This window comes from Phaeoacremonium minimum (assembly GCF_000392275.1).
Source record: "Phaeoacremonium minimum UCRPA7 unplaced genomic scaffold PA7_03_scaffold_124, whole genome shotgun sequence".
NCBI lineage: Eukaryota > Fungi > Ascomycota > Sordariomycetes > Togniniales > Togniniaceae > Phaeoacremonium > Phaeoacremonium minimum.
This window is the reverse complement of record NW_006921031.1, coordinates 102,486-128,737: the sequence shown is the minus strand read 5'-3', so window position 1 is coordinate 128,737 and position 26,252 is coordinate 102,486. Positions and strand designations below refer to the sequence as shown.

Here is a 26,252-nt window from a genome sequence, read left to right as displayed (position 1 = left end):
AAGTCAAGCAGGCGATCTTCCTCGGCCTTGTTTGTTTCCTTTGCTCGCAATCGTTGCCCGCCCGAAAGAACGTGGTCTCTGGTCCGATGAGCTCCCCTGATGAAAGTTGGTTGGCAACGATGCGCTTTTCAGCAAAACAATCGCGCGCAAACAAAAACTCAAGCGGCGGCGCTCACGGCATTGGAGGCGTTCTTCATCTCGCGCTCGAGCAAAGTCTCCATGACACTGCTGGGGCGCACTTCGCCGGCGGCCTTGATCTCCTGCGTAGCCTGCTCGATTCCAAGCTGCGCATCCGTCCACAACGGGGCCTCGGCACCAACACCGGGCTCACCAACTCCGATAAATCCACCCTCAGCTGCCCACTCAGAGGTGCGCTTGATGCCCAACTCGTTCCAGATGGCATCTACAGCCTCAACAAGGTGATCTCGGAATTCCTTTGTATGGCCCGGGGTGGGTGTAATGCGGAGGCGCTCTTGGCCTACCGGCACAGTCGGGTAGTTGATCGACTGGACGTAAATCTGATACTTTTGTAGCAGCATATCTGAAGCTTGCTTGGCAACCTCGGCGTTACCGACAAGAATGGGGATGATGTGTGACGGGTTCGGGATCACAGGTATATCGCGATCATTGAGTGCCTCCTTGACAGCTCGCGTATGAAGCTGCTGAAGTCGTCGATCGCCATTGTAACCCATTTGGTATTCGATGGCGGCCTTTGCGCCTGCCATTGTTGCGGGGGGGAGAGACGTGGTGAAGATGAAACCCGGTGCCAGGGATCGGATCATATCAACCAGCTTCGCACTGCCCGCAATGTATCCTCCCACGCAGCCATATGCTTTTCCAAGCGTGCCTGTGATGATATCAATTCGATCCATGATGGTGCCCAGAGGCTTGCCTTGCTTATGAGCTTCAAAGTCGAGGTGCTCGGCGACACCAGCACCATGCGGGCCGTACATGCCCACTGCATGGACTTCGTCTAGGAAAGTGATTGCGCCATACTTGTCGGCGAGATCGCATATGGCTTCAATGGGGCCAATTGAGCCACACATACTGTACACTGACTCGAAAGCAATGATCTTGGGAACATGGAGTGGCAAGGAGGCCAGCTTCGCCTCTAAATCGGCCAGGTCGTTGTGCTTGAAAACAATCTTCTTCGTCCCAGAGTGCCGGATGCCCTGAATCATAGAGGCGTGGTTTAGACTGTCGGATAGGATGACACACTCGGGCATTTTGCTACCAAGAGTAGCCAGAGTAGCATCATTGGCCACGTAGCAAGAGCTGAAGACCAGTGCCGCCTCCTTCGAGTGCAGCTTCGAGATGGTCGTCTCAAGGTCGACTGCATGTTTGTTGTGGCCGGAGATGTTTCTCGTTCCACCCGCACCAGCACCGTATTCATCCAGCGTTTCATGCATAGCCTTCAGGACTTGAGGGTTTCTTCCCATACCAAGATAGTCGTTTGCGCACCACACGGTCACCCGTTCCTCCTTGCTTGCCATATGCGCACGAGGAAATTCCTTAGCGAGGCGATTGATGTTGTTGAAGTAACGGTAGGACTTGTCCTTATGTTTCTTGTCTAGCTCAGCATTGTAGAAGGCCTCGTAGTCGAACTTGGCATCATTCTTGAGTGGATTGCCCGGCTGATGAGTAGGAGATGCGGCGGACTGGCGAGAAGCCATGCTTGGTGGGAGGGGTGCTGGGGGGAGAGGGGTCAGCACAGGCCATAATGTCTCAATTGATGGATTGATCACACACCTTTCTCCCGAGGATTGAACAATGGGCTCTCAACAGCCCTGGCATCGTGGGCTCGGGTGGTATGCAGCTTCGCTTTGCCAGCCTTTGCGTGGCCGGAGTAAGTGGACAGACCAGCAACAGCAGCAGCGCCGCCCATCCCAGCGCGACCGACTTTGGCAGACTGTACAGCCATCGCCTTGCCCATGACTGGGCAGCGATGGGCAAGCAGCTGCAGCTTCGAGATGGTGCCGCCACAGGGGGATACCTGGGGCCGGGTCGAGGTCGACAGGGCACGCAGAGTGGCTGGTGAGGCCTTCTTCAAGAAGGGGCACATGGCCTTGGACTGCCGGAGAACAGCATCCATGGTGGCGACTCAGATGACAATCAACAAGAGCAAGCAAGACTTGATCCGATGCGACAGGTAAGGAAGACTGGATGAGAACAATCAACAGATACACAGGATGATGAGGGAGGCTATCTCAGTGCAGACAGATGTGAGATGGAAGCGGAAGAAATTGTTGGTGCCGAAACAATTGGTCCGGGCTGGGAGGGTTGTTATGGCTGGCTGAGAAAGAGGAGTGAGTTTTGAGAGGGACGAGACAAGATCGGGTGAATTGACTCTTTATTCCTCTTTAGTCCAGTTTTAGACTGCGCTCCGCTCTCCGCAGCAGTAGTAGCAATAACTAACTACTGTAAGCTATGTACCTAATGTCCTGTCCAGCCGGCTCTTGGTTTTTTTTTCTTTTTTTTCTTACCACACAGAAACCTACAGAAGCAGAGCCCGAGACTAAAAGTGTCGGTCGGCGTTCGGTATGTATGAATACAATTGAAACCAGAATAGACCCTTTTTGCCCCACCTTGTATCGGTCTGGGGCATCCTGGCTCGCCTCTTGACTCCCAAATGGATGCGATAGAGGGGTCGGCCACTGCAGTCAGACCTGCCCTGTCCGAGAGGGTAATCACTTCTCTTCTTATTCTGATTGGCTTCAAGCACCGCAATACACCACCTGGATCCCCGAAGACTTAACTGCCGTAAATCCAGCCGCAATCAGTACAGGCAACATCGTACGAGTACAGTAATGCATAGTTCTATAAAGTATTGGATACCCTCATCTCATCGTGGCATTCTGTCTTCCATTGCAGTCTCCAACCACAACTGACGATGTGGCACAGTATGCTCGTTTCTAACAGTCATGAGTAATCTACTTCGGTCTACCTTGGTCAATCGGCTCTTAAACTATGCGAAGCCATGAATACGCTTCTGTTCCACCTTACCCGCCCACCGCCTCTTATTCATGCACACTAATATCAGACCACATCCTCCACTCCTCAGAGGCATTCTCTCATTCATTGCAAAGCTGTCAAAACGCTCCTTAGGAGCCTTCATTTCGGTGCCTGCTCTGTATTCCTATGTTCATACAAACAGTTACAATTGACCTTCATGCCCACAATTCCGTGCCATCATAGTCAAATATCCATACACGTCTCAAATGAGAATCCTTTCCGTCACTTTCCTTTCCTGAGTTGCACCTCCAGAGACATCCAGTTGTGCATCAAACGCACCCTTTCATCATAAATGCAGGAAGCCAGCCAAAGCAACAACACATAGAGTCAGGGTATCAGGGTATCTTATGACGCAAATGGCCATCCAACTTCCGTACCGTAACGCCTGTGCAGATGTGATCAAAAGAAATTTACCATACCGAGTAGGAAAGGGTCGGTACGGTCACCACCAAAGCCGTTCGAACTACTCTAATCATCCAGAGTGAGCGGCATGTCCGCCGAATCCCCCAACCTCTGAGGATTATCTGGTAGTTGCGCTGGGCTACCACCGCCGTTCTTCTTGCTTAGAGCTTCGTGCGCCCAGCTCGGCAGTCGTCCAGTCGTCGAGTTTGGTCGTCCCCGACTTGCCCTACGAGCAGCGACGGCCTCTACCGCCAACCGGTCCGATGCCGCATGAATTCCTCGTGGTTCGCCTTTCACGGATTGAGGACGATGTAGATGGGACTGGAGGTGCTGTGTTTGGGGGGTTGAGTAGTTAGTTACCTGACACTGACATGCTTCTGAGTAAATAATAGTTGAGGGGTTGGTGTTTGGCCGATCAACTTGATCGTTGAAGGGTTTCTTCATGAGCAAGGGAAGGTGGCATCATACATTGGGGTCGCCCCTGCCATTACGGGCCCCTGTCGTGGCCACCAGGTTGCCTCTCGATGCGTTCTGCCTTTGGCGAGCCAGCAATTGATCAACTTGGAGAAAGACAAAGTCGCCAGGTGAAATTTCACCTGCTAGGAAAGCCGCCAAGATCTCGGAGTTCGCAATCTTGTCCATCACACGTCGCCATGCGTCCATCATCGGTAATCCTTGGGGATGTCGCTCTCCAATGATACCTTCTACCTCCGTGGCCAGCGTTCGAGCTCGTTCTTGACGAACCCCAATGTCAGCAACTCCCTCACCACGATACACCAGTGAGTCGCGGAACTTGCTGGCAAATGAATCCGGAACGTCAATGAATGACTGGGTAATCTGAGGCGCAGCACGCGTTCTGAAGCCCGTGCCAGTGCCCATTAGCGGGAGACTGTTCTCGGTGAGTAACGTCTGCGCCGACCGGGCCCTGTCCACAGGGGTTGGGGAATCTGGCGCCGGCCTGTCAGCTAACCACGCCTGTGGGAGTGCCGAGGACAGAGGCATTGCTGCCTGACGTCTACTCGCATTAATCCCGCGCGGTGATAAGTAAGGAGTTTCATTCCCAGACTCCGGTGATATAGAAGAGTGCGTTCGGTTCTGAAAGCCTGGCGAGTGAGATCCTGATGCCGCAGGCTGACCGTTTCGATACTCCAATGCTCTGGGAGTAAGTTCGCGAGTTAGAAGGGGCAAACCTGTCGGCTGTACGATGCTAGGAACAAGTGATTGGTTGTGTTGTAAAGCACCATCCTGCTGCTCGAGCCGCCTGTACTCTTCCGGGTTTTGCCAGCGTAGCTGATTACGAAGGATCAATTTCTCAATCTCCTTGCTATCTTCTGCTGTTAGCTGCTCCTCGGGCTCCTCCTCGTCAAATGTGTCCGTCATGTCAATTGACGTGATGTGACTGGAAAGCGCATCATCTTCTAAGACTGCATCGAGTATTCGGTCCATGCCATTGTGACTGTCAAGATTCTGCGGTACGACATTCACAGGGTCACGACAGTATTCCCTGGCTTTCTGAGCGCGTGCAATTGGATTCTTCTGATCCACCACCCGGGATTGTAGTTGCAGTTTGAAGATAGCCTGATTTTGGAGATTCCTCTCGAATGTTCCATCAAAGACCAGCCAGTAAACGTATACAGGTTTTGTCTGGCCGAGTCGATATGCACGGCCTATGGCCTGCTGTTCTGCGATCGGATTGAACTTGTAGTCGAATATAACAACACGGCTGGCACCAGGTATATTGAGACCGACTCCCCCAGCTAGCGTTGAGATGAGGTAGACCTCGTCTTTCCCTGTATTGAATTGCTTGACGTCCCTCAGACGAACATTCGGAGCAGTTGATCCATCTAATCTGAGGTAGAGTCGCTTCTGCTCGCGACAAAGGTTCTCAATATAATCCAGTGTATCCAGATACTGCGAGAAGACTAAGACTTTTTCGCCCATCAGCTTCGCCTGGTCAAGGATCTTCACCAACACAGCCATCTTGTAAGAAGCATTGATAGCCTCCATCGTTTCCTTTGGTAGCGTCGCCAAGAGATTGCTTAGCACCTCCACAGTCAGAACCTCTGCGGGGAGATCACCACGATCCTCTTTCACGTTTGCGATTGACTTCGATTTTTGCTGATCCTTATCCAGCGCTTTCCTTTGCTCGAGCTTTGCACGGAAGATTTTGGGGTGCGCCAAGAGGAGACTCAGGGTACCGATTAGTTGGAAGAGTGTATTGCCCTTGTCCTGTGCTTTGGGATTTTCTTTGAGGTGACGGACAAATCTCAGGTAGGCATCGAATTGCCGCTCAGTCAACTTCAGGTAGAGAATGAACTCTCTCTTGGGAGGCAGTGTTTCCCGTAGAGCCGCGATAGTTGCACGGTGAACCTTGGGCGCCACAGTTTGCTTCAACACCTTGAGCATCTTGAACGCTTTTCGTCTCTCAGACGGGCTGCTATCTTCGTACAGCCCGTCTCTGATCGGATCAGCATAAAAGGCTTTGAACTCGTTGAGGGGTCCGAGGTAGTTTGGCGCAACCCAATTGATCATGGAATGGTACTCTTCAACGTTATTGGCGAGTGGCGATCCTGTCATGGCAATACGAAATGTTGTCCGAAAGCCTTTGGCAGCTTTATGGACTTTAGCATGTGGGTTCTGAAGTTTGTGTGCTTCGTCACCAACAACGATGTTCGGAACATCGAACAGGAAGGATTGAAATTCGTCCTTGTTAGCAAGCCTAGTGAACATGGGGTAACCAATAACCAGTACGCCACCCTCTTCGGCCCAGGCCCTTAGATTGGCAGTGCGTTCAGGGTCTTTCTGACTGCTGTCAATCTTTCTGAGGTCACCGAGGGTCATCTTGTCTGGGGTCCACGTTAAAAGCTCATCCATCCAGTTGTCAACTAAGCCGGCTGGGCATAGGACGAGAGTTTTTGACTCTTTCAACTCCTCGGGAATCTGAGAGTTGATTGAGGGGTCCGGCGAGGCAGCCGCTTCTGCAATTGCAACAAGGAGTGTAATGATTTGCATAGTTTTACCCAACCCCATAGTGTGGGCTAGGAGACAGCCCTGCTTGGCAGAAGAGCCAGCGATCAAACGATCCCACATGAAACGCACCCCTTCAATCTGGTGGTCCTTGATACGACTAGCAATCATCTTGTTGATGTAAATGAAGCCTTCTTCGTCATTCCTGGTCTCATTGATGATAAGCCTAGTCACGTCCTGGGACATCGAATCTGTAATCTTTAGTCTCTCGCGAAGAATTTTGCGCCGAGCCTCTTGCGTCTCCACGCGGCGCTTGTCGGTGTCGCGAAGATTCTGGGCAGCTTCGTCTCTGATGATCTGCCGCTTCCGTCTCTTAGAAGGAGAAAGCATATCCTCGTCTGTTGGAACATCCGATGGAATGTCATGTGCTTCGCCATTTTGCATGCTTGGTGGAGATCCATGCTCATCGAAGGCTGCAGCTTTCTGACTAGAGGGCATAAGGTCCACGTTGACGGGAAAGAAATCAGCGACACTTCTGAGGAAGGCAAAGAAGTTGTCAAACTCCGATTTCTTTGACTCTATCTTTCTAGCAGTCTCGTTGTTGACAGGTCTGTTGTTCTTAACATCAGAGTGACCTGAAATGTATAAGTCGAAGATTCTGGTGAAGCCCAGTCTTGCCTTGAGCTGCTTCGAGCGAGGTGTGGAAGGTGAAGATTCAACCAGACAAGCCTTATTCTTCAAGGCGGCCATGATCACGCCATCCCAAGCATCTCCGACATTGTAATTGAGAGCGTACCGTAGGATTGTTCTGCGACGTTCAGGTGCTGAGTTGTAAAGAACAGCAATGATTTGGCGCTCGTTATCGCCTACAAGTTGCCAATGCTTGGTTCCCATCTCTGCAATAGTTGCGACATCGGCATAGTCAGGCGGCTCGTCGTTGTTTGTCAAGTCAAGCATCTCAGTGTCGTCCCCAGTTTGACTATTCCCGGTCACCATGCCTCGGGCAATCGGTGCATATTGTCGATCCTCAGACGATACAGTGTTATTGGTATGCTTCGAAACAATAGTCTGCTTGCTTGACACAATGAAGGGATCAGGATCAAAGTCCTGTGCCTGATCATCCACGACGAAATCATCTAGGTCATCCTCTGAAGCACTGGTCAATAATTCTTCATCCCCGTTGCCACTCTTTCGCACTTTCGGTGGTTTAGACTGTCGGACAGTAGTAAGTCTTGCGGGCTGTGCTGGCTTCTCTGGTGCAGTCGGACTGTTTAGAACGCGAATGATCCACGCGGAATGCTCCCTCTCAAAGACGCTCTGCTCCAAACATGCTGTTTGTCGCTGAAGCTCGAGTTGGTCGGCTCTCGCCCACTTCTGTTCATATATATGTTTACAGAGATTTGCGATTCGAAGTTCGAGGTCATGTACGCGTTCGTTGGCAAAGGTTATCTGATGCCCGCGGCTCCCATGCTGACGGGCATCCATCCACATCTTATACGCCTTTTTCTTGTATCGGGGTAACTTGACTTCAAGCCAAGTGGACTTGAGATCCTCGATCGCCTGCTGAACTATCGCGTCAACCTCTTCAGAGTTGAGATATTGATATTTGGAACCTGCGACGTGCTCGTTCTGTTCTGAGGCTTCTTCCTGGATTTCTCGCCAGGTCTCTTCGTCATATTCGTTCTCGTCGCCCGATTCTCCAAATGCTGGGAGAATCTCATCGTCATCATCATCATCATCCAAATGAAGGCCGTCGGCTTTCCCAAATGAAAGGGCATTGTGACGAAGGTGTCGCTTCATGATATGGTTCACTTGCACACGTCGTGCCGGTGGAATGAAGCCGGTCAGGATCCAGGAGAAATCACGGTCTTTGACATCGGGGTCCGACCCATCAGGATCAGGATGCAGAACATCCGCTGCGGAGAGCTTTCCAGAACCCAGAAATTCACCCTGGGCACCGAGATGCCGGAGGCCCGTAATACTCGTATTGCCGGGTCTCTTGTCAATCCATTGGTCAGCTTCGGTCGGAAAGGTCTTTGAGCCTATTCCTGTTGCCAGCGTCGAGGTGTTGATAGGAGCGATTCGTTTCCTCTTCTTCGGGAGACCTTCCTCAGATTTCTCATTTATGACGCTTCCACCGGTCTCCTTCTGTAGGGTGGACAAACGGTAAGTTTCGTCTTTGATAACTGCCAAGATTCGGCTATCTCCATTGCCCAAACTGGGAGATTTGGAGACAGAACAGTGTTTCTCGGTCATCTCAACATCTGAATCTTGCTGAGGATCCAAAGTTGTCGATTTCTTCCAGCGGGGACTGCGAGTTCTGAAGAATTTGATTGCTTGGATGATAGAGTGTTGATGGCGGATCTTAGAGACGCCTAATGCAATGCACAGACGTTGCAGTGAGTTATCAGAATCTCCCCAGCCAAGGAGAGTTTCCCCGTCGATGTCATGATCAATGAGCTGCTGGGAGAGTTTGACAGGATCTGGCAGCTTAGAGGCCGGAGGCGCATCCCATGTCCGGTCTGAAGAGCACAGCTCCTTGATTACACGATCCACGTCCCAGTCAAAAGGATCGTCGTCCACTACTTCCCCGGGCATTTTGAATGGAGATCGCCTGAAAGTCTAGACGTGAAAGTCAGAATTAGTCGGATGGTCAATTGAGATTATGACGTGACTTGACAATGCATTTCTCGGTTGTTTAGACGCTTCAGGATACTTGATAATGATCCTCGGATGAGACGAAGGCTTCAACATAAAGGACGAAACTCGACCACATGTTAGGTGTGAACCAGGCAGGCGACAGTAACGATTAAGGTGGTGATCGGGAAAAAGATAGATAAATATAAGAAAAGAGAGTACTTACAGCATCAAGCTTGCAAACGAGCAGAACAGTGTGGAGGCAGAACAAGTGTGACCCATGGGCGATGAGACAGGACCGGGCTAGCTAGCGCGAGAAAACCAAACGGTCAAGTCGAGGGGTAAAGTGAATGACAAGCGCCGCTTGCATGGAATCACCAAGAGAGATGACAACCTTGTTTGATGCTGGAGACAATGTGATGAGGTTATGATCTCGGCGGAGGATGAGGTGGATGGTGGAGCCGCACGACAGAGATCTTGAGATGATACGTGATGTCGATGAAAGACGGGAACGTTATGAGAAGGATGATGATAGAAAGTAAAAGAGCTCGGACAGATACCAGCTTCAGAAGGAAGTGTAAACAAGGGAAGATGTGACAGAAGGGAAGACGTGAATGTCGTAGTTGCTATTTACAAAAGCTGTCTCCCTCAGTGCGCGTTTCCAGGTGGACAGTCGAGCGCATGTAGGTGAGATGCTGAGACGCGGTGGGCAGGTGCGGCCGTGAGTAAAAACACCAGGCAGCCAACACCAGTTAGGTAATTGCAGGTGTTGGTTGTGATGCCTGTGGCAGTGCATAAGGGGGGAAAACCGACTTCCCTAACCTTAAAGGCAGATCAAATGTGGGGGTGGCTTGCTGCCTATAGTTTAGCGAATGCACAGGAAGCCAGCCTGGTATTCTTGGGTGAGGTGATTTCACTACAAAGAAAGCTTGTGTAGATTCACACATGTAGCCGCAACCAGAGATTCCCTCAAGGAGCGCAGAGCATCTTGAAAAAGGTATAATGTAATATCTAGTTAGGTAGATTGGCATGAAAAAAAACCACTACAAGATAACATCTTAGTTCGAAATGCCTAGGTATCTAACTTTACAACTTACCAAGATCTTTATGGTACTATCCTAATCCGCTAGAGGAAATTGAATTGGCAAGCACCCGCGCCAGGCGAAACGCTATTTAGCAATTCATGCCGATGTGAGGAAGAAAGTCTCACGCCCTAAAATATTGACTACTCTCCTACCTACCGATCTAAAAAAAGTATTACTAATTCCTAAGACGACATCCCGTCATTTTAAGTAGAAAACCAATATACCTCCTCCATCGACGAAATCCCTACTAAACCACTGAAGTTGACCAACATCTGCCATATCTTGAACTCTCGTACGGCGTGGCCGTTTACGATCCAAGAATAAATTTTGTATATACCCAATTCCGAGCAGGTCAAACAGTCAAGACATCACCATCATTTGAGGAGTACCGACATCGGTAGCGATTCGCACAGCTATCTCTGAGTGTTTTGTAGCATCGACTGCGCTGTGGCTCAGAAAAAGAAGCATATGCGTGATTATAAATCTGGCAGCTCGTCAACGCTCGAGGACTAGAGGAATTCTATAAATCAAGCCCCATCATGGGTTCGGCTAGCCCCTTCGCGGGCGCTTATCCCCCGAATGTTGACGCGGACGAGCGTGAGAGATTGGTCGAGGCTATCAAGGACTGGTCAATTGCTAATGGCCTTGCCGTTCGGCCGCCGCCATCGATTGCTTCGGCTGAAGCTGATCCTAATGGCATCTTGGCCATCAATGCTCCAGTCACCCTGTTTCCTAGTCCTTTCCCACGAGTGTGTTTTGAGCAAGCCGAGTCAGTCCAGAAGTCATATAACGAACTTTACTCGAAAATAAGTCAAGATGAGGCTTTTCTCAGCCACGTTGTCGAAGAGTATGTATTGAAACCATCTTTAGACAATGTCGCGCCATTGTCTAGGGCATTCTCGAGTCGTTACAGAGCGGATGCATGCTAATATACTGTAGGGTAGCTGGAGGTGATGAATTTATTGCAAATCTCTGGAAGGTCCATCTCCGAGTTAAGGAGGAGGGATATGTTCAGGTATGTGTGTCGCGTTTCCGCTTGCTTGAATCAATGCTTCTTAGCTAAACGGGTCAGGCTTTATCACTTGGGCTTTTCAGGTCGGATTATATGGTTCACCAAGACGTATCAACAAAGGAGGCGAGCCCAAAAATCAAACAGGTTGAATTCAACACCATCGCATCGTCATTCGGAGGCCTCTCCTCCCAGACATCAGGTCTGCATAAGTAAGCGACGCCTACGACATGCTGATTCCGAAGTCTCCGACACAAAGGCTTACACTTCCAGATTCCTTGCGAACACTGAGTATCCTTACTTGAAAGAAGGCAGCACTCAGACAAGCTATTCTTTGCCTCAAAATGAAAGTGTAAGAGGACTTGCAGCCGGTCTGAAAGCAGCCTTCAAAGCCTATTCAGATTCCGAGCTTGGATTGGACCGCTGCGTCATCTTCTTGATTCAAGGAGGCGAGAGAAATGTCTTTGATCAACGCCATCTCGAGTATGAACTGAAATCATCTTCGCCATTGATCCCGGTGTTTCGACTTCCTTTTGCAGAGATTCTCCAACGAACGAGGATAGCCGATACTCCAAAAAGACAACTCGTTTATCGCCTACCGAGCAACCCAGACAAAGAGTTCGAAGTATCAGTAGTGTACATGCGATCTGGATACGGCCCATCAGATTACCCAGACCAGACGGCTTGGGATGCACGGTATCACCTCGAGCGCTCCAATGCAATTAAATGCCCTACAGTATTGACGCAGTTGGCCGGGGCGAAAAAGGTGCAACAAATCCTAGCGACTCCGAAGCCGTCCTCTGCGCCTTCTGAACTGGGCCGTTTCATACCCGAGGAAACAGAGGCCTGGCAGCAGCTGTGGGAGACATTCACCAACATTTATCCCATGGATGATAGTGAGCCCGGCCAAGAGGCACGTAAATTAGCGCTGGACCCCGAGGCTTGCCAGAAATATGTCCTCAAACCGCAACGGGAAGGTGGCGGCAACAACTTCTACAAGGCATCCATACCCCCTTATTTACAATCTCTACCGGAATCTCACTGGAATTCATATATTCTAATGGAGCTAATCACACCGCCTCCGGTTGCGAATCTCATCCTACGGAATGGCAATCTCGAGCAAGGCGGCGTCATCTGTGAGTTGGGCATATATGGTACATGCGTCTGGAATCAAAACACTGGAGACATTCTACACAATGAGCAGGCAGGCTACCTCTTGCGGACAAAAGGCGATCAGAGCGAGGAAGGAGGCGTAGCGGCAGGCTTCGGTTGCATGGATTCGTGTACGCTTGTCTAAGCAATTACTCTTGAAATACGGTGGATTGTAACCCTTTTTCATTTCAACGAAGAGCGACTCGATCTGTGAACAAAAAGAGATAGCCATGCAATCATATTGTATTTCGGTGCATCTAACCAGAGGGCTCGCCTTGGTTTGACCTGGGCATAGTGTGCTCATCCAGTTGTGCAATGTTACTGCTTAGTCGTGCCTAGCCTTGCTTGCAGTCAGTGTCTTGCTCCTTCCTAGTTGAATAACTAGACCTTGCATAATAGACCTTGAAAAGCAATTTCCGTACTACCTTAGTAAAATTTTCAGGTTTAAAATATGCTGCCCAGACGACATGTCAATTGCAGATAACCGTCAGCACTTCTATTCCCGATTCCCCTTTTTCGTACGGCTCGGAATATTCAACTTCATTGATTCATCTCGGCATAGTCAAATAACAGTATTTTACATCACTCAATAATCAAAAACAATAGCCTAATTCCTTTACACAAGTAGCTTTCGGACACACCTCGCGTTACAAACATGGCAGAATCGGGTCTTTACGACGCCGGGCTATGCTTCGCGCCTACTACCTGAATGCATACCGCCAACAAGTGAGGCTTGTTTCGAAGCTTCGAAGTGCGAACGAAGTGATAGATCCAATTTGCCAAGCTGCACTGGGAAGAAGATGAGGTACATCGGAACGCTCCTCAATCTCCCTGTACCGTTTGCCAAGGAATCTGCAAGGCCAAGCAGGACCTTGCGAATATGGTCGAGGAGATTGAAACGACGCAGAGGCAAATTAGCGGGAGTTTGATAGGATTCATGTGGCAGCTGTTGTGGACGGACTGAGGCATCTGGGATTCACGAGATACGTGCTGCTTTTAAGATGCAATTCCTCGAAAGGTGGACGTTGTCTCTATTAGTGCAGTCACGGACTTAGCGTTCTCAGCGTCTTGCCTTTACTTGCGATAATTTTAGTGGTTATTGTCTCTAGGTCGAAGTGATGGTCTTCGGAACAAGGCTATGGCAGGAAGCGCCAGTGTGGGAGCTACAGGCCAGAAGACGGTTCTTACACATTTGTTGAACCTTCAAACTGGTCAATCACACTGTACCCTATGCAGCAGGGACATCAATAGTCACTAATGTGGTCCAAGGACGGGTTTAGGTATTGATAAGCATGGAATTGTTTACTGGTGGGCACTTATGCGAGAAGTGCAGCAGTTCTTAGTGAGATGGTATCAGATTAAGTAAGGAGACTTCTGTACAGACGGCGCAATCAATTATCTTCCGACCCAACAAAAGACTGCAATCCGGAGTGGAGACTACAACATCAGTCTACATGAGCAATGTACATTCCCATGCCCATGAGTGCCCGTCATTCCTTTGGCTACCGCTATCTATCGTTGCTCAAGCAGAATCAGAGTCGCCCTGCGATTGAGGACGTCTGAGGACCTCAATGCTTCCTATTATTGGTAAGTTACATGTATAGCTGCAATGAGTGATTGACTACGTACGCTGGACGACGTTCAGGGCACTTCTCGTCTTGCCCTCAGCATCTTGGTATGTGGACATGGTGGCGTCACCCTCGACGTAGACCAGGGACCTGAACCAGTTATATGTCAGCAATGACTCTTACAATCAAGCAATCGATATATCCCATCCTGCGCAGCTCGCTCTTTGCATGCCCAACCCCCCCAAGAAGATGACATAGACGTACCCCTTTGGTAAGCTCTGGAGAAAATCGCGGCGCGGGCCTTCAGCCTCGAAGCTAGTGACGCGGAACCAGCTCGTCTGACGATTGTCCTTGGTGCCGCTGTTGGAGGCGACGGCATACTTGAGAATCTCACGACCGGTGCTGGTGGCCTGCAGCTCGGGGGTGTCTGCAAGATTGCCCACGATGGTGATCTTGGCGACAGGGCGAACGGGTGTCGTGCTGAATGCGCGGATGGCGCGCGGGGCGCTGATGCCGGCGCGGCGAGCAAGGAAGGAAGACATTCTTCTTGATGAATTGAGTATGTTATTTAGGCACGGATTGGGAGTAGGCGGGAGGCTGTGGGTGACTGATCGAGTTGAGCAATGATGCAAGTTGGTTCAATTAAACAGATACGGGATGTCGAGCGCGCCACGGCACCGCAGTGTGCGATTGACGCGACGGTACTAGGCGACCGGGAAAGGAGCGGGTGGTCCGTGCACGGTGCCTCTTGGGTACATGCTAAATGTCTCCTTGCGTGTGTAAGTGTCGATAATTCTTCCCCTTTGCATCGCCTAATTGACACACAGGAGTACTCAAATCCAGGCTATGATCATTTTTGATGTGCTCTTGATTGAATAGAGTAATTAGAAAGGGATAAATTTTCGATACTATCCATTGCTCAACCGGAGGCGTCCACTAGGGAGGGACAGGCTCGGAGTGCGCGACTCCAAGTACATTTGAACCTCCCATGGTAGTGAATTGCGCACTATAGACTCGATGGCGTTCAGGACCACATCCTTAAACGCAAGAAATACAGTTCCTCCTAAATGATCGTCATATATCTGAACGAGTGGTCGTTTTTATAGGGTTGACGGCCACTGTTGGTGAGGCGAAGGTTTGGTGGCCGTCCCCTTGGATAGGACGCTAGACCTAATTGTGTCCTGAATAAGACCTCTGAATAGAAGCCATAGACGTCTACTAGCCAATAGCCAGGCTACCACCCAAACTCAACTCAACTCTCTCTTTTGTCTTACTGTATTGCTCATGTGTTCCGGGTTCAGCGGACCCGGTTTTGCCTTTTGTTCTCCTGAATAACATCCCCAGTTCGACCATGGCTTTGCCTCCTTTGGGTGGCGGGTTACCGGAAGCCCCCATCTCTCCCCCTTTTCTATATCAAAAGACGGGAATTGAAACTTTTCTTTTCCAAGATACCCTTTGACTAAAGAGTTGGAGACAGCCGGGCTCTTCTGTGACCAAATTGCTCTCTACGATATCCTCACGAAGAGGTTATATGGCAGCTCTTGTGTCTAATACACTGCACATCTCTCTCGACGATCGACCCAAGACCTCGACCAGGTGAATTGAACACGGCTTTGATCCTCACGGATAGTTGAGTCCTTACAATCGACATTACTCCTTTACTTTGGATTTCCAATATGGACGCAACAAACTCCACCATGAGCCCCATGGATGAGAGCGGCAATGGGTCCACGAACACCAGTCTACTCGTGAACGTAATCATCCGAGTCATATTCAGCTTCATAGCTGTTGGTGCATGCTGGGTACCTATGAGACTCCTGTGGAAGAATCGCGAGCTCGCTGGCACAACACTAGCCATCGTTGTCATCATCCTCAATCTCCGCGATGCAGTCAACCCTCTGATATGGCACAACGACGACATAGAGCACTGGTTTCGAGGCTATGGCTGGTGTGATCTGCAGATTTATACTGTCATGCCCCTTCAGACTCTATACGCGGCCTCCGTCTTCTGCATCATGAACAACCTCGCCAGCCAAGTGGCCCTGAATAGGGTAACTGGCTTGACCAGCAGCGAGAAGCGCAGGAAGTTTATCTTTCAGTCCTTGATTCTCTTCCCTGTACCACTCTTACAGGTTATTTTGACGTACTTCGTGCAAATCAAACGATATGATATCTCGGCTGTCATCGGTTGCTCGGCTCTTGGTGTATACTATCCCAACTGGATGTTCCTGGTGTTCTTTCTCCTTCCTGCTCCGATATTTGCATTTCTGGCAGCCGTCTTCGCCGGTAAGTACACTCCCTAATGTATCTAAAGGAAACAAGCTAACATACCGGACAAGTTGTGGTTTACTACCGCTACAGAAAGGTGGACCGGGCAACTCGAGAGGCTGTGTGGAATACCTGTAACTCCAACGCGCAGAGCCGAAGCGCGAGAACCAAGCGAAAGTTGTACTTCATGGCTCTCTGCATCGTCATTCCTTACACTCCGCTCCAGCTGGCGTTTGCCGGCCAGAATATAGCGGTTGGATGGCCTTGGAACCTGCCTTACAATTTCTCACAACTTCATGGGCCAGCATGGGATATCATCTCGTTCACCCCTTCCGCCTTTGTCAACTCTTTGGACATGTACTTATGGATCGTCGTATTCCTTACGGCCGTTGTTTTCTTCGTCTTCTTCGGAAGGACTAAGGAGGCACATGACACATACCGACGATACCTGAGATTTGTCGGACTTGGCAAGATCTTCCCGAAACTCAATGAGGAGTGGTTCCCATCAGAGAGTCGCAACCGCGGTATACAGTCTGGTTCGCGATCATGGGCAAACCGCAGCTCCGAGTATGTCAAGTAATCTCCTTGTCCGTACTAAGAAAGTCTGATTAAGCTAACATTTGCCAGCAACTCGTATACCAAAGGCTCGTCCGTCGCTGTTGTAAGTCATTACACAGCAACAGATGATGGGCACGGTCTCAATTCCCTCGAAGTTGCTCGACCTACCGCCTGCCCCTCTCATACGGACTCGATCACACCGGTGGCGAGTGGATTGGCGGGAACATCGACCAACCTAAGGGAGCCGAAGACTGAGTTACCACACCGCAACCCCTGGATCTTCCGGACCGGCCTCGCTCTTCAGTATCCTATCAGATTTCCGACATTTTGGAGGAAGAAGACGGCAGCAACTGATCTGGAGGCAGCCCCAGCAAGTTTGAACATGTTAAGACCGCCTATCACGGAACCACTACCAACTTTCAGCCATATTGGCGAAAGAAGCGCCAATTCGCAGTGGGACGACCAAGGGAATAACGAATTCGTACAGACGAGGATTTGGGTGCCAGAGGACGGTGATGTTGCCCGAGGGGATAGTCCTGATATACCATCCTTAAGGTCTGAAAGGGGTGTTCACGTTCGAACCCACATATCCCACTCAACGGAAAGCTCTCTGGGAGACAGCCCAAGATGCTGATTTTGCTTCTTCACACACATGCAGTCGATTCAGTCTTCATGAGGTCATTCTTTACATATAGGCTTCGTAGTTTGTCATTGGCACCAGTCACTACCTCGATCGATCATGGGTTAGAGACCCAATTGCGCGAAAGGAGAGTTCCCAGATTCTCTAATTGCTATAGTTTGATTTCTCGATATCAAGTAGGAGATTAGACTGGCATCACTCCGAATTAGAAGCAGCTTTATTAAGTCTTTCGGCGCCTTGAGTATGAATAGCTTTCTTGTGCCAGCTGTATCTCACGTGAATATCTGATCGTGAACCATAGTCGATCGTATCGTCTTTTCATGATAGCCATACCTACTATAATATGTGATACTTCAATGTGAAACCCCAATCAATATGAAGAGACAAATTCAACTCATGGTGATAACTAATAATCGGACATGCCCATATGATCCCCTTTACCGTGGTATGATGGGCAAGTAACACCAATACATGAAGCTACTACAATACATTTAAGTATTATACAAGCTGCAACAAGTTTGGCATGTCACAGCCGACAGGCATTCATAAACATTGGCTTTTTACGACAGCATATAATCGTGTACCAGGCTCTCTCGCAAGCACACGCGTCCTGCAGGGCCAAGTTTTACGCGTTTGGTCGCAGTCCGCAATGCCGCCCAAGCTCCGTGCATTCAATGCATAACGTTAAATGTAGCCCATGCAGACCGGCCGGTACAACTCGGACCAATGGTGGAACTGCCCACAGTCTGTGCCCTGGCGTGCCTGCACCTCTCGTTCGTCAAACGGCAGACCAAGCTCGATGCGGCAAACAAAAGGAGAGAAAGAAACGTCTCGGTCCCCGCACGTTACCTATTGGGCGGAGGCGGCGCTGGACGAGCCTCAGACAAACCACATCTCACGATTTCAGCCTTGCCGTCTGTGCGGTCGAAGCAAGCTCGGCAGAACCAATGCAGGTGACGGCTGCATGGGAGTCATTCTATAGGAAGCGGTGTGACCGACCGGAAGGCAAGAAAGGGGCGTGTGTAAGTCTCTCACTTGAGAGAAGCTTTTCGGTAGAATTTGAGAGGCCGGGAAGCAGTATGCTGTGCTTCCGACCGAAACATCAGGATTCAATAGTTCCCGTGAAGAGGCAGGAAACAGGACGAGACAGACCCATCGCAGCGCCGTTGATGCCTGACAATACGAAGTAAAGCCCTGCACCAGATCAGGGCCATCCTTGACGATGGAGAAGGGCATGCAAGAGACAGGACTAGACAGCTGGTGCCTCACCTGTCTCGTCCCAGCGCTGTGATTCGAGTTCGTGTCGCTAAGGCGGCAGTGTCCGAATCACCGTTGAGAATGATCAGCCATCGGCAGCCAACTCGGCAGTATAACGGCCGGCAGTAGTTTCTCCAGTCAATGGGGAAGACAACGGGGTGCCTTGCTTGGGTGGACCGGAAGTTCTCTTCCACTTCCCGACCACCCATCGCCGTCGACTTGCCCCTGGCTGGCGTGAGACTTGTGTGTCGCGGGCTGCATCGTCAGTGATTATCGATTGCCCTTCTGTAGAAAAATTTTCAGCGCTCGGATGCCAGCTTGCCAATGCCGGTGACAGGACCCTTAGGATCGCTATTAGGATCTTAGCAGCGAGGATCATCGCTCGTAAGGGGCAAGGTGGGAAACAATGAGCGTCCGAGCGAGAGCAATTGCAGGGCTACCTAGTGGCATTCTGCAGCGAGGTCCAGAGCTTCGCAAAGTCCCAGCATCACAACCCCAGCGCTAAAAGTGCCCGAGTGTCCGTGTGCTTGGAGAAAGCCAATCCGGTGGAGGCCACGTCTGAGCGGACGAACGCCGTCTGCTTCGGGAAATGAGAGTGAGGAAAGCCAAGATATCTCATGAGCCATGGGCGAGATTGAGGGTTATATGATGACCATTCTATCGCGACCGAGCGAGATGAGCAAACCACTCACTGAAGTTGTCTGTCTGCGTTGCGACTCTCCTCCCGCAATCGCGATCGCGCGTGATGAGGTTGCATTCGTGTGGAAGGAATGTCACGTCAATAGCCGTGAGAACGCTGACCGAACTTTTGACCGTGAGGTGCCGACCCAGGGCCGGCGCGATCCTACCGTCTTCCTCCCGAGACATTGCCTTTTTGGGGTGAAGGTGTGCAATAGTTTTGGTACTGGGTGCACCCGAGACGGCAAGAAGATGAGCGCTGCGAGAAGGCTGGCGTCAGCACCATGTCTACCATGGCATCGTCAGAGACCGGTCAAGCCCGCTGTCTTATTCATCAATACGGCTCTATGACTGACGATTAAGAGTGACGCTTTGTAAGAAGATGATTGTGCCTTAGCGAGATGAGAATCTCGCCAGCAAAAGGATGATCTTGACGTTGGCTGAACGAGGGACGAGAAGCGGATTGGTTTTCGGAGCTATTCGTAGTGTTGTAATAGTCTCTACTTTCCAGCGATTGCCTTTCATCTCCTTTGTCTACCAGCATCGCTAAGAGTCGAGTGTGGCTTTCAATAATTCCGACCTGATAGGGCTGAGATTCAAGCCTTGTGCTCCGTGAGATCTGTCATTTTTTATCTTGATTTGAGCTGTCCTGTTGGCGGCCAGTGGTAATCTAAGCTTGCCAATACTGCAACATGAAGTATGTCAAGCATATTGACTAGGCTTAACAGACTTTCCAGTGTGACATTTACCAGTGAGGATGTGCGCTCATGACTAGTCCGTGGGGAGTTGAAAGGGGTCAACAGCAACTTCCTGAAGCACACCATCGATATGTGAAAAAGTCCCCAATCTACAAGACTACGAGGTCATAGATTCGTAACTCAAAGAATAACAAATGATGAAGTCTACACCGCCTCATTCCTAAAGCCATAAGTATGCCGAGAAGAAGCTACAAATGCTGTCTTACAGCTTTTTCACCGTGCTAAAGTGGTTGAGAAGCGTGTCTGAGACCTCTAAAGCAACGTCAACGTCCTTCGGCACCCAGAACTTGCTACGGTGCCACTCCAGCAATCAGGTCAACGTCAGATCTAGTACTCATATGCCACTTAAGTCGTGTAGAGCCAAGGTGCGCGCATTAACTGAGCTATAGCAGCTATTACGCTAGGCATGCTAGTTGCAGAGGCGAAAGGTTCCGGTCACTTCGGGCGCGTCACAGCGGCCTGTGGCTGACTTACTGCGGCCAAGTGGCGGCTCAAGGCGCCCCAGACCGTCGGTCCGTTCATTATTTTGGCCATCCAGGAAAAAAGGTACTCAGGGAGTCAGGGAAGCTATTATCGGGTAACGGAACCTCGTTTACGAGTTTGCAGGTATAAGTTGCAGCTAGGAAACGCAAGCGAGGAGCGCCGCTTTTCGCCTCCTTATTCCGACCGTGTTACCAAACTCACCGGGCAGATGAAGTCGTTACTTCTCCATGTGGTGTCGACGATGCTAACTATGCTCGGAAATGGTACCCCCGATGATTCCAGGCGTCCAGTCTCTGGAGCAATCACATTCCGGCGGGTCGCCGTGGAAGAAAGGCCTCGGGACTGCTCCGATGCCTTTGATGCATTGACTGCCACAGGACACTTATCCCCCCGGGATGCGTCACTCAGGGGAGAGTATGATCTGAGTGGCTCGCCTCGCATTTTGCTTCGGTACCTCACCTGCGGGTAATGGAACGCATCTGAAGCCTGCAGAGGCGTGCCAGCATCATTGTGGTCGCGCAGGAGGTTAACCGAAGGGCCCAGTTTTGCCATTCATTCTGCTGGTTTGCTTTTGTCCGGGCATTAGTCCTCAACCCGAGGATATCTCGTTTCGCTGTGGTGCGACTCAAGCCGCTTGATGTTGTGCGATTTTGTCTCAGCCATAGCACATAGCTCAGCCCAGCAAGGCTCGGCCCTTCGGCACATGGCTGGCGAAACAGAAAAACGTTGGATTGTGATGGTGGCATTGAGGACAGGAGGCTTCAGCGGCCACTTCTCTTTCCACCTCGATCTTTGATGGCAAGGTCGCACGGAGTGTAACGGTATGTACAACAACCCGCTCATGAGCATGCGTGTCATTGAAAATCCCATTATGTACCCCGTTGTCGATCGTCGTCAGCGAAACACACTTGGATGGGGTCGCTCCTATCTCGTTATCTAAGGCTCTCTGATCACCACACCGTTCCCTCTCCTTGGGTCCTAGGGCAACATTTTCATGGGGTGGGATCTCGGCACTTCCGTTTCATTCGAGATGGAGACAGGCACTCAGAATGTGTTCAGAATTAAGGATGGTGACGATGAGACAGCGTGGCTGATTGGAGGTACTACCTGGGACAAAATCACGACGTTGTGGAGTTTCAGGAGACAGACGTCTCGCAGTCACAAATCCACCTTCTCGTTCTCGGCCCAGCCGTGGTTGCTCGTGATAATGAGAATGAGATGTTTTTTCTCGCATGTGGTTCTAAGAGAGCGACAGATCTGCTGCTCCTTTGGGACATGGCTGTTTCCAGACAGCATGTGTGACGCATTTACACCATGCCGAAAGAACAGCTTGCAAATGTAGATCTCATTCTGTGCGACCGGGGGTGCAGGGGACAAAGTCACCAAGTCCAGCGTAGCGCGCTCTAATGTGAAGATACCTCGAGTTCTGCATCCGTCCCCATCAGGCGGCATAGTTCATGACAGTGCATAACAGCTAGTCTGCTGGCTTGCTGGATATGTCGTAGTTCGAGCTGCACGATAGAAGGATTGCTCTGCTGTCGAGACCTTCCTCGACCCCTGCTGTGCCTCCACTGTGCCTTTCGCTATCCTTGCTAGAGGTCCCGACATTGATAAACATCGCAGAGGGACTGCTGTAGTGCGTGGTAGCTTGCAGTGGAAGCGCATTGGCGTGGGTGCTGGCGTGCAAGCAGTGCTTCTTCTGGGGCAGGCGGCCGGGAGAGGAGTGAGGTCCGGCGAGGTGGTGCGCTGCAGAAGAAGACAGGGGAGAAGGTTCCATCAATCCTTCGAAGTGCATGGCAAATCCCTGTCTCTGCGTCAGGGGCAGACGGCCACCCGGCCACCGAGCCGCGGCCCAATTAGAGACCCTGTCAGGTCTGTGTGACGTTGACGCACACAATGCCACGATGGTACTATCCATCCATCGGTGCCATATGGCACACAATTCTGGCAGGCTGGGGAAGGCGAGCCAGGAAAAGATTGTGCAAAGGCAGGGGAGCGATGCAGAGTTGCCAAAACAGAGATACATACAGCAGAATCCTGCTCCAGGCGCCGCAAAATTGATTAATTGCTTAATGCTAAGCTTAAGATCCTGGGGCATCTGACAATCAATCAATCAATCAATCAATTGAGCGACGGTTCGTACCGCCGTCCGGTACGGATCGGGACCGGTTGCGGGTAGTAAAATCGCAGGTAGCGGGCGAGAGCGAGGAAAAGAAAAAAGGTCGCCTTCATTCATTACACGCCGCCTGGTCAACCAGGAAATCAGTCTCTGATGCCATATGCCTGTACATCTGGGCCTTTTACGCGACCTGATGCCGGCCAGTGTTCTCACCTCCACATAGTCCACATAACTCCATCGTTACACAGTACACTGCCCCCGAGCCCCCAGATGGATTGCGTATACCCAGTGCTACTGTAGAGTATGCAGCGTGTATCCGTACAGTTCGGACAGGAATGATCCCTGGGCTGAGGCTGGAGCTTGCCCGAGTACTGCGTAGTTTCGTCGCTCTTTTCCCTTTTGCTTGCCAGTCGTCACGCGTTATTTCTTTTTTGGCGCACTACGCCATGGCCAAGCGTCCCGTTGCGTTGGTACGGCCCATCAGAAAGCAAGCAATCCCCTGTCGGCGAACTTTAGGAGGCAGAAGGAGGAGGACCATTGCACTGGAGCAGGAACCACCAGCAATGGTCATTGCCTAGTTGGGCACTCCTCTGTTCTCATGTCATGTCAGACCATCGGACTCTGGCCGACAAAATGGCAAGTGCCATCACCACGTACGCCCCATTGCCCATGCTCGAGCCATGTCGCACCTGCCCAAGCTCGACCTAATCAACCTACAGTAGGGAGTGGCAACAAACCTTCGCCTTGCCCTGGCTGCCTCGTGTCGTGTCTGTCCCTTTTTCGAATGCATGCGGCGGCATATCCAAAGAAGAGGTGCCAACCTTGGAGCAGAATGCATGCCTAGGTACCTAGGTATCTCAGACAACTCACATCAACAGCTTATCGTATCCATCAGATCCCAGGCCTGAATCTCGCTGAGAAGGGAAGGCGGCTTCGATCCAACATCAATCCAGCATCGAACCCCCACTTCGATGGAAGGGAGGTCCACCAGGGCCACCGACCTACCTACCATGCAGTTCGTAGCGACCAGGATTGCCCAGCAAGCCATCGCGCCTGGGACAGTATGAGGCTTGAGAAAGCGGCGTGCAGATTCTCAAGATATCTCCTCTACCCAGCAGAGTGCATGTACGGACCTCGAAACGGCCCCGTCCAAGACCCCACGCTGATCCGGCGCCCCCCTTTACCTTGTCTATTCTTGCTTCGCCGCTGTGGGATTGGGACAGCCAGTTGGGACGCCATCTCGCATCTTGCTGCCCAGTCTTCAACATGGTCTTCATTTTTTCTCCCGGATCCATTGACCTCAGTCTAGAGTCGAGAACTCCCAGCGGGCGAGCAACCTCCTTTGAGCAGTTGTCCACATATCTGACCCGGTCGGAATGGCGTTTGATGACACCATGCAAACAACACACCAACTTTCAGGCGGCTGAAGCACCTGGGTGACAGACAGATTGCTCGTTACAGCCACCTGAGCCTGCTCAAATAACGGCGCCAGAGATTGGGGGTTTCCGTCCACGGCCTTGCCCTGGAGGGCAGTCGGGTTCTAGGTAGCGCCAGGGCAGCCAATTGGAGAGCCCTGCCAGTGTCTGATTGGGCAATTGAGAATGAAGCAATGCAGGGCTGCCCCGCCAAATGCACTCTCAACCTCACAAATTCTGTTTCCACGCTGTGATACTTAGTTGTGTAAGCATCGGCGATGCCTCAAACTCGCCGTCAACTCCTAGTGCGCAGACCCCGATGAAGCCCAAGTCCCCGATGTCGTCGTCGGCCAGGTTAGTAAACATGCGCCTAGGGTCCTCTTTTTGGCTATTCACGCCCGACGGATCTGCAGAACGAGGCACCAAAATAGTCCAACAACCGACTTGTCGACTACCAGATTACTATGGGTATAGGGGTATCGCCGACCTAGCCAAGGAGGGTCCTTCTCAATTCAGGAGCTATGAAAGCCGTCCGGTCGCACCATTGACAGATGGTCTGCCTCCTAGGCTGTACTTGTCTTCATATCATCGATTAGCGGAATCTCAAAACGCCCCGTTTTAGTGGACACTCTCCAAATGATAAATCATCTTGACTCCACGTCCTGTTCCGATGCCTATACGGCACTTGTCGATCCCAACATGACAGTCACGCTATTTTAAAGCACAGAGTTTTGGGACATGCTTAAGTTCCATGGCCCATCCAATTGGGACGGCGGGTATGGTGAGAGATACTACCGTTCTCCTCAGTCGCATTCGATTGCAATAGGAGCAACTTATCAACTCGAGATCAATAAGCCCACCAGACAAGGCAGAAAGAAGAGTGTTTTTCAGACTTCGTCCATAATCCACAAGACGTCTGTGGGTTTCTTGAGGAAATGGCTGAATCTTAGATGATGAGTCCACGTCAGAGTGGATTTCGAAGAAGTACCGCTCTCACCGGGCATTGAGTTTACGCCCTAGTTCAAGGAGTGGATTCAGCCTGATGAAAACCTCAGAAAGAGACTACTCTTGAGCATGTTGATCATCGTATGCAGCAGAGGATCGTGAATATGCCCCAGCCCGTGCCCACCTGCTTCGTGGGTACTCCCAGATCCCGTTGCGGCCCCAGCCGGGTGGCTGATTCCATTGGTCTTCTTCAACTTGATCCGTGCGAATGTCTCGGTCTCAAACGCATGGCAAGAAAAGTTTTCTCTTCCCATATGCAACGCTTTTGTTCTGCCAACAACAGTCCCCATAACAGTTGTAGCATTAGGGAACGAACACGATATCGGCGCCAAGTATCTCAACAAGGTACACCTCCGAAGGGCATACTCCTTAGGCAACATCGCCTTGGTTCAACATTTCAAGCAAAGACCCAACGCCGTCGAGGTGGGTCAATAGTCTAGTTTTACCTGAAGTCTTGAGGCTGCAGCTTGACGTTCAATACAACATCTTCCCGGATTGGTCACTTGCTTTCTAGGGGGATGTCCGCCAAACCGTCCATAATATGCACATGGATAATGTTAGGATTTTGAAGCGGACGAGATGACAATTTCAATGTGACGCCTCGGCTCGTGAAATACGTGAAAGACCACTTGAATCGTAGCTATCACACATGACAGGAAGTATGGTGGATGGAAGAGATTGCACCTGTGATCAGACACCCAACATCAATGGAAGACTTCCCAGCCCGTCAACGTCGCCAACCTCCCTGTGATAGACTTGGACTGCTCAGAGGCAGCATTTACAGTGGCTTGGCTCGACTTTTACAGCCTTCGTTGAGGCGTTGAAACCAACCAGCCCCACCGGGCTGGCGAGCCAGGGTGTCTGAGACAGGAAGCCTATCCCGACGACCTCAGCTCGTGGGAATGCTTGCTCAAGGAAGAAATATCGAGCCAGTGTTCGACGACATTCTGCGGAGTTGTGTTCCGTGTTGCAGTGACTTCCCAACTGGGAAGAGAAACGGAAGACAAGACAGGCCTACCTTACCTGGAGCCTGGCTCGCTGCTTGTCTTATCATGCGATGCGGGGGTGTAAACCACCCACCCGAAAAGGCTTCGACCCTCCATAACCACCTTTCAAATTCAGGATGCCTGGCAATATTAGCTGTCAGATATACCAATCAAAATCGAACCCCCTGAGGATGGGAGCGCCGCCAAGTAGCCGATGCGCCACAACATCGCGCGCAACACCGTGTATCCATGT

General features: G+C 50.9%; 4 protein-coding genes across 4 annotated transcripts; 1 reads left to right on the top strand and 3 right to left on the bottom strand.

Moving 5' to 3' along the window:
• Window positions 1-158: 158 nt before the first annotated feature.
• Window positions 159-2,092, bottom strand: UCRPA7_1659 (putative 5-aminolevulinate synthase protein; the record flags this gene model as incomplete). The annotated part of the gene is made up of 2 exons (XM_007914238.1): window positions 159-1,690; window positions 1,750-2,092. The coding sequence occupies 2 exons, from the start codon at window positions 2,090-2,092 to the stop codon at window positions 159-161; spliced, it is 1,875 nt and encodes a 624-aa protein (XP_007912429.1).
• A 1,784-nt stretch (window positions 2,093-3,876) lies between these two features.
• Window positions 3,877-8,979, bottom strand: UCRPA7_1658 (putative snf2 family atp-dependent chromatin-remodeling factor snf21 protein; the record flags this gene model as incomplete). The annotated part of the gene is made up of 2 exons (XM_007914237.1): window positions 3,877-4,361; window positions 4,605-8,979. 2 exons carry the CDS (start codon window positions 8,977-8,979, stop codon window positions 3,877-3,879), a joined length of 4,860 nt encoding a protein of 1,619 aa, XP_007912428.1.
• Window positions 8,980-13,786: 4,807 nt separating this feature from the next.
• Window positions 13,787-14,374, bottom strand: UCRPA7_1657 (putative ssdna binding protein; the record flags this gene model as incomplete). The annotated part of the gene is made up of 3 exons (XM_007914236.1): window positions 13,787-13,842; window positions 13,894-13,982; window positions 14,097-14,374. 3 exons carry the CDS (start codon window positions 14,372-14,374, stop codon window positions 13,787-13,789), a joined length of 423 nt encoding a protein of 140 aa, XP_007912427.1.
• Window positions 14,375-15,538: 1,164 nt separating this feature from the next.
• UCRPA7_1656 (putative pheromone receptor 1 protein) lies at window positions 15,539-16,680 on the top strand (the record flags this gene model as incomplete). Its single annotated transcript, XM_007914235.1, has 2 exons — window positions 15,539-16,118; window positions 16,172-16,680. The coding sequence occupies 2 exons, from the start codon at window positions 15,539-15,541 to the stop codon at window positions 16,678-16,680; spliced, it is 1,089 nt and encodes a 362-aa protein (XP_007912426.1).
• Between the last annotated feature and the right edge of the window lie 9,572 nt (window positions 16,681-26,252).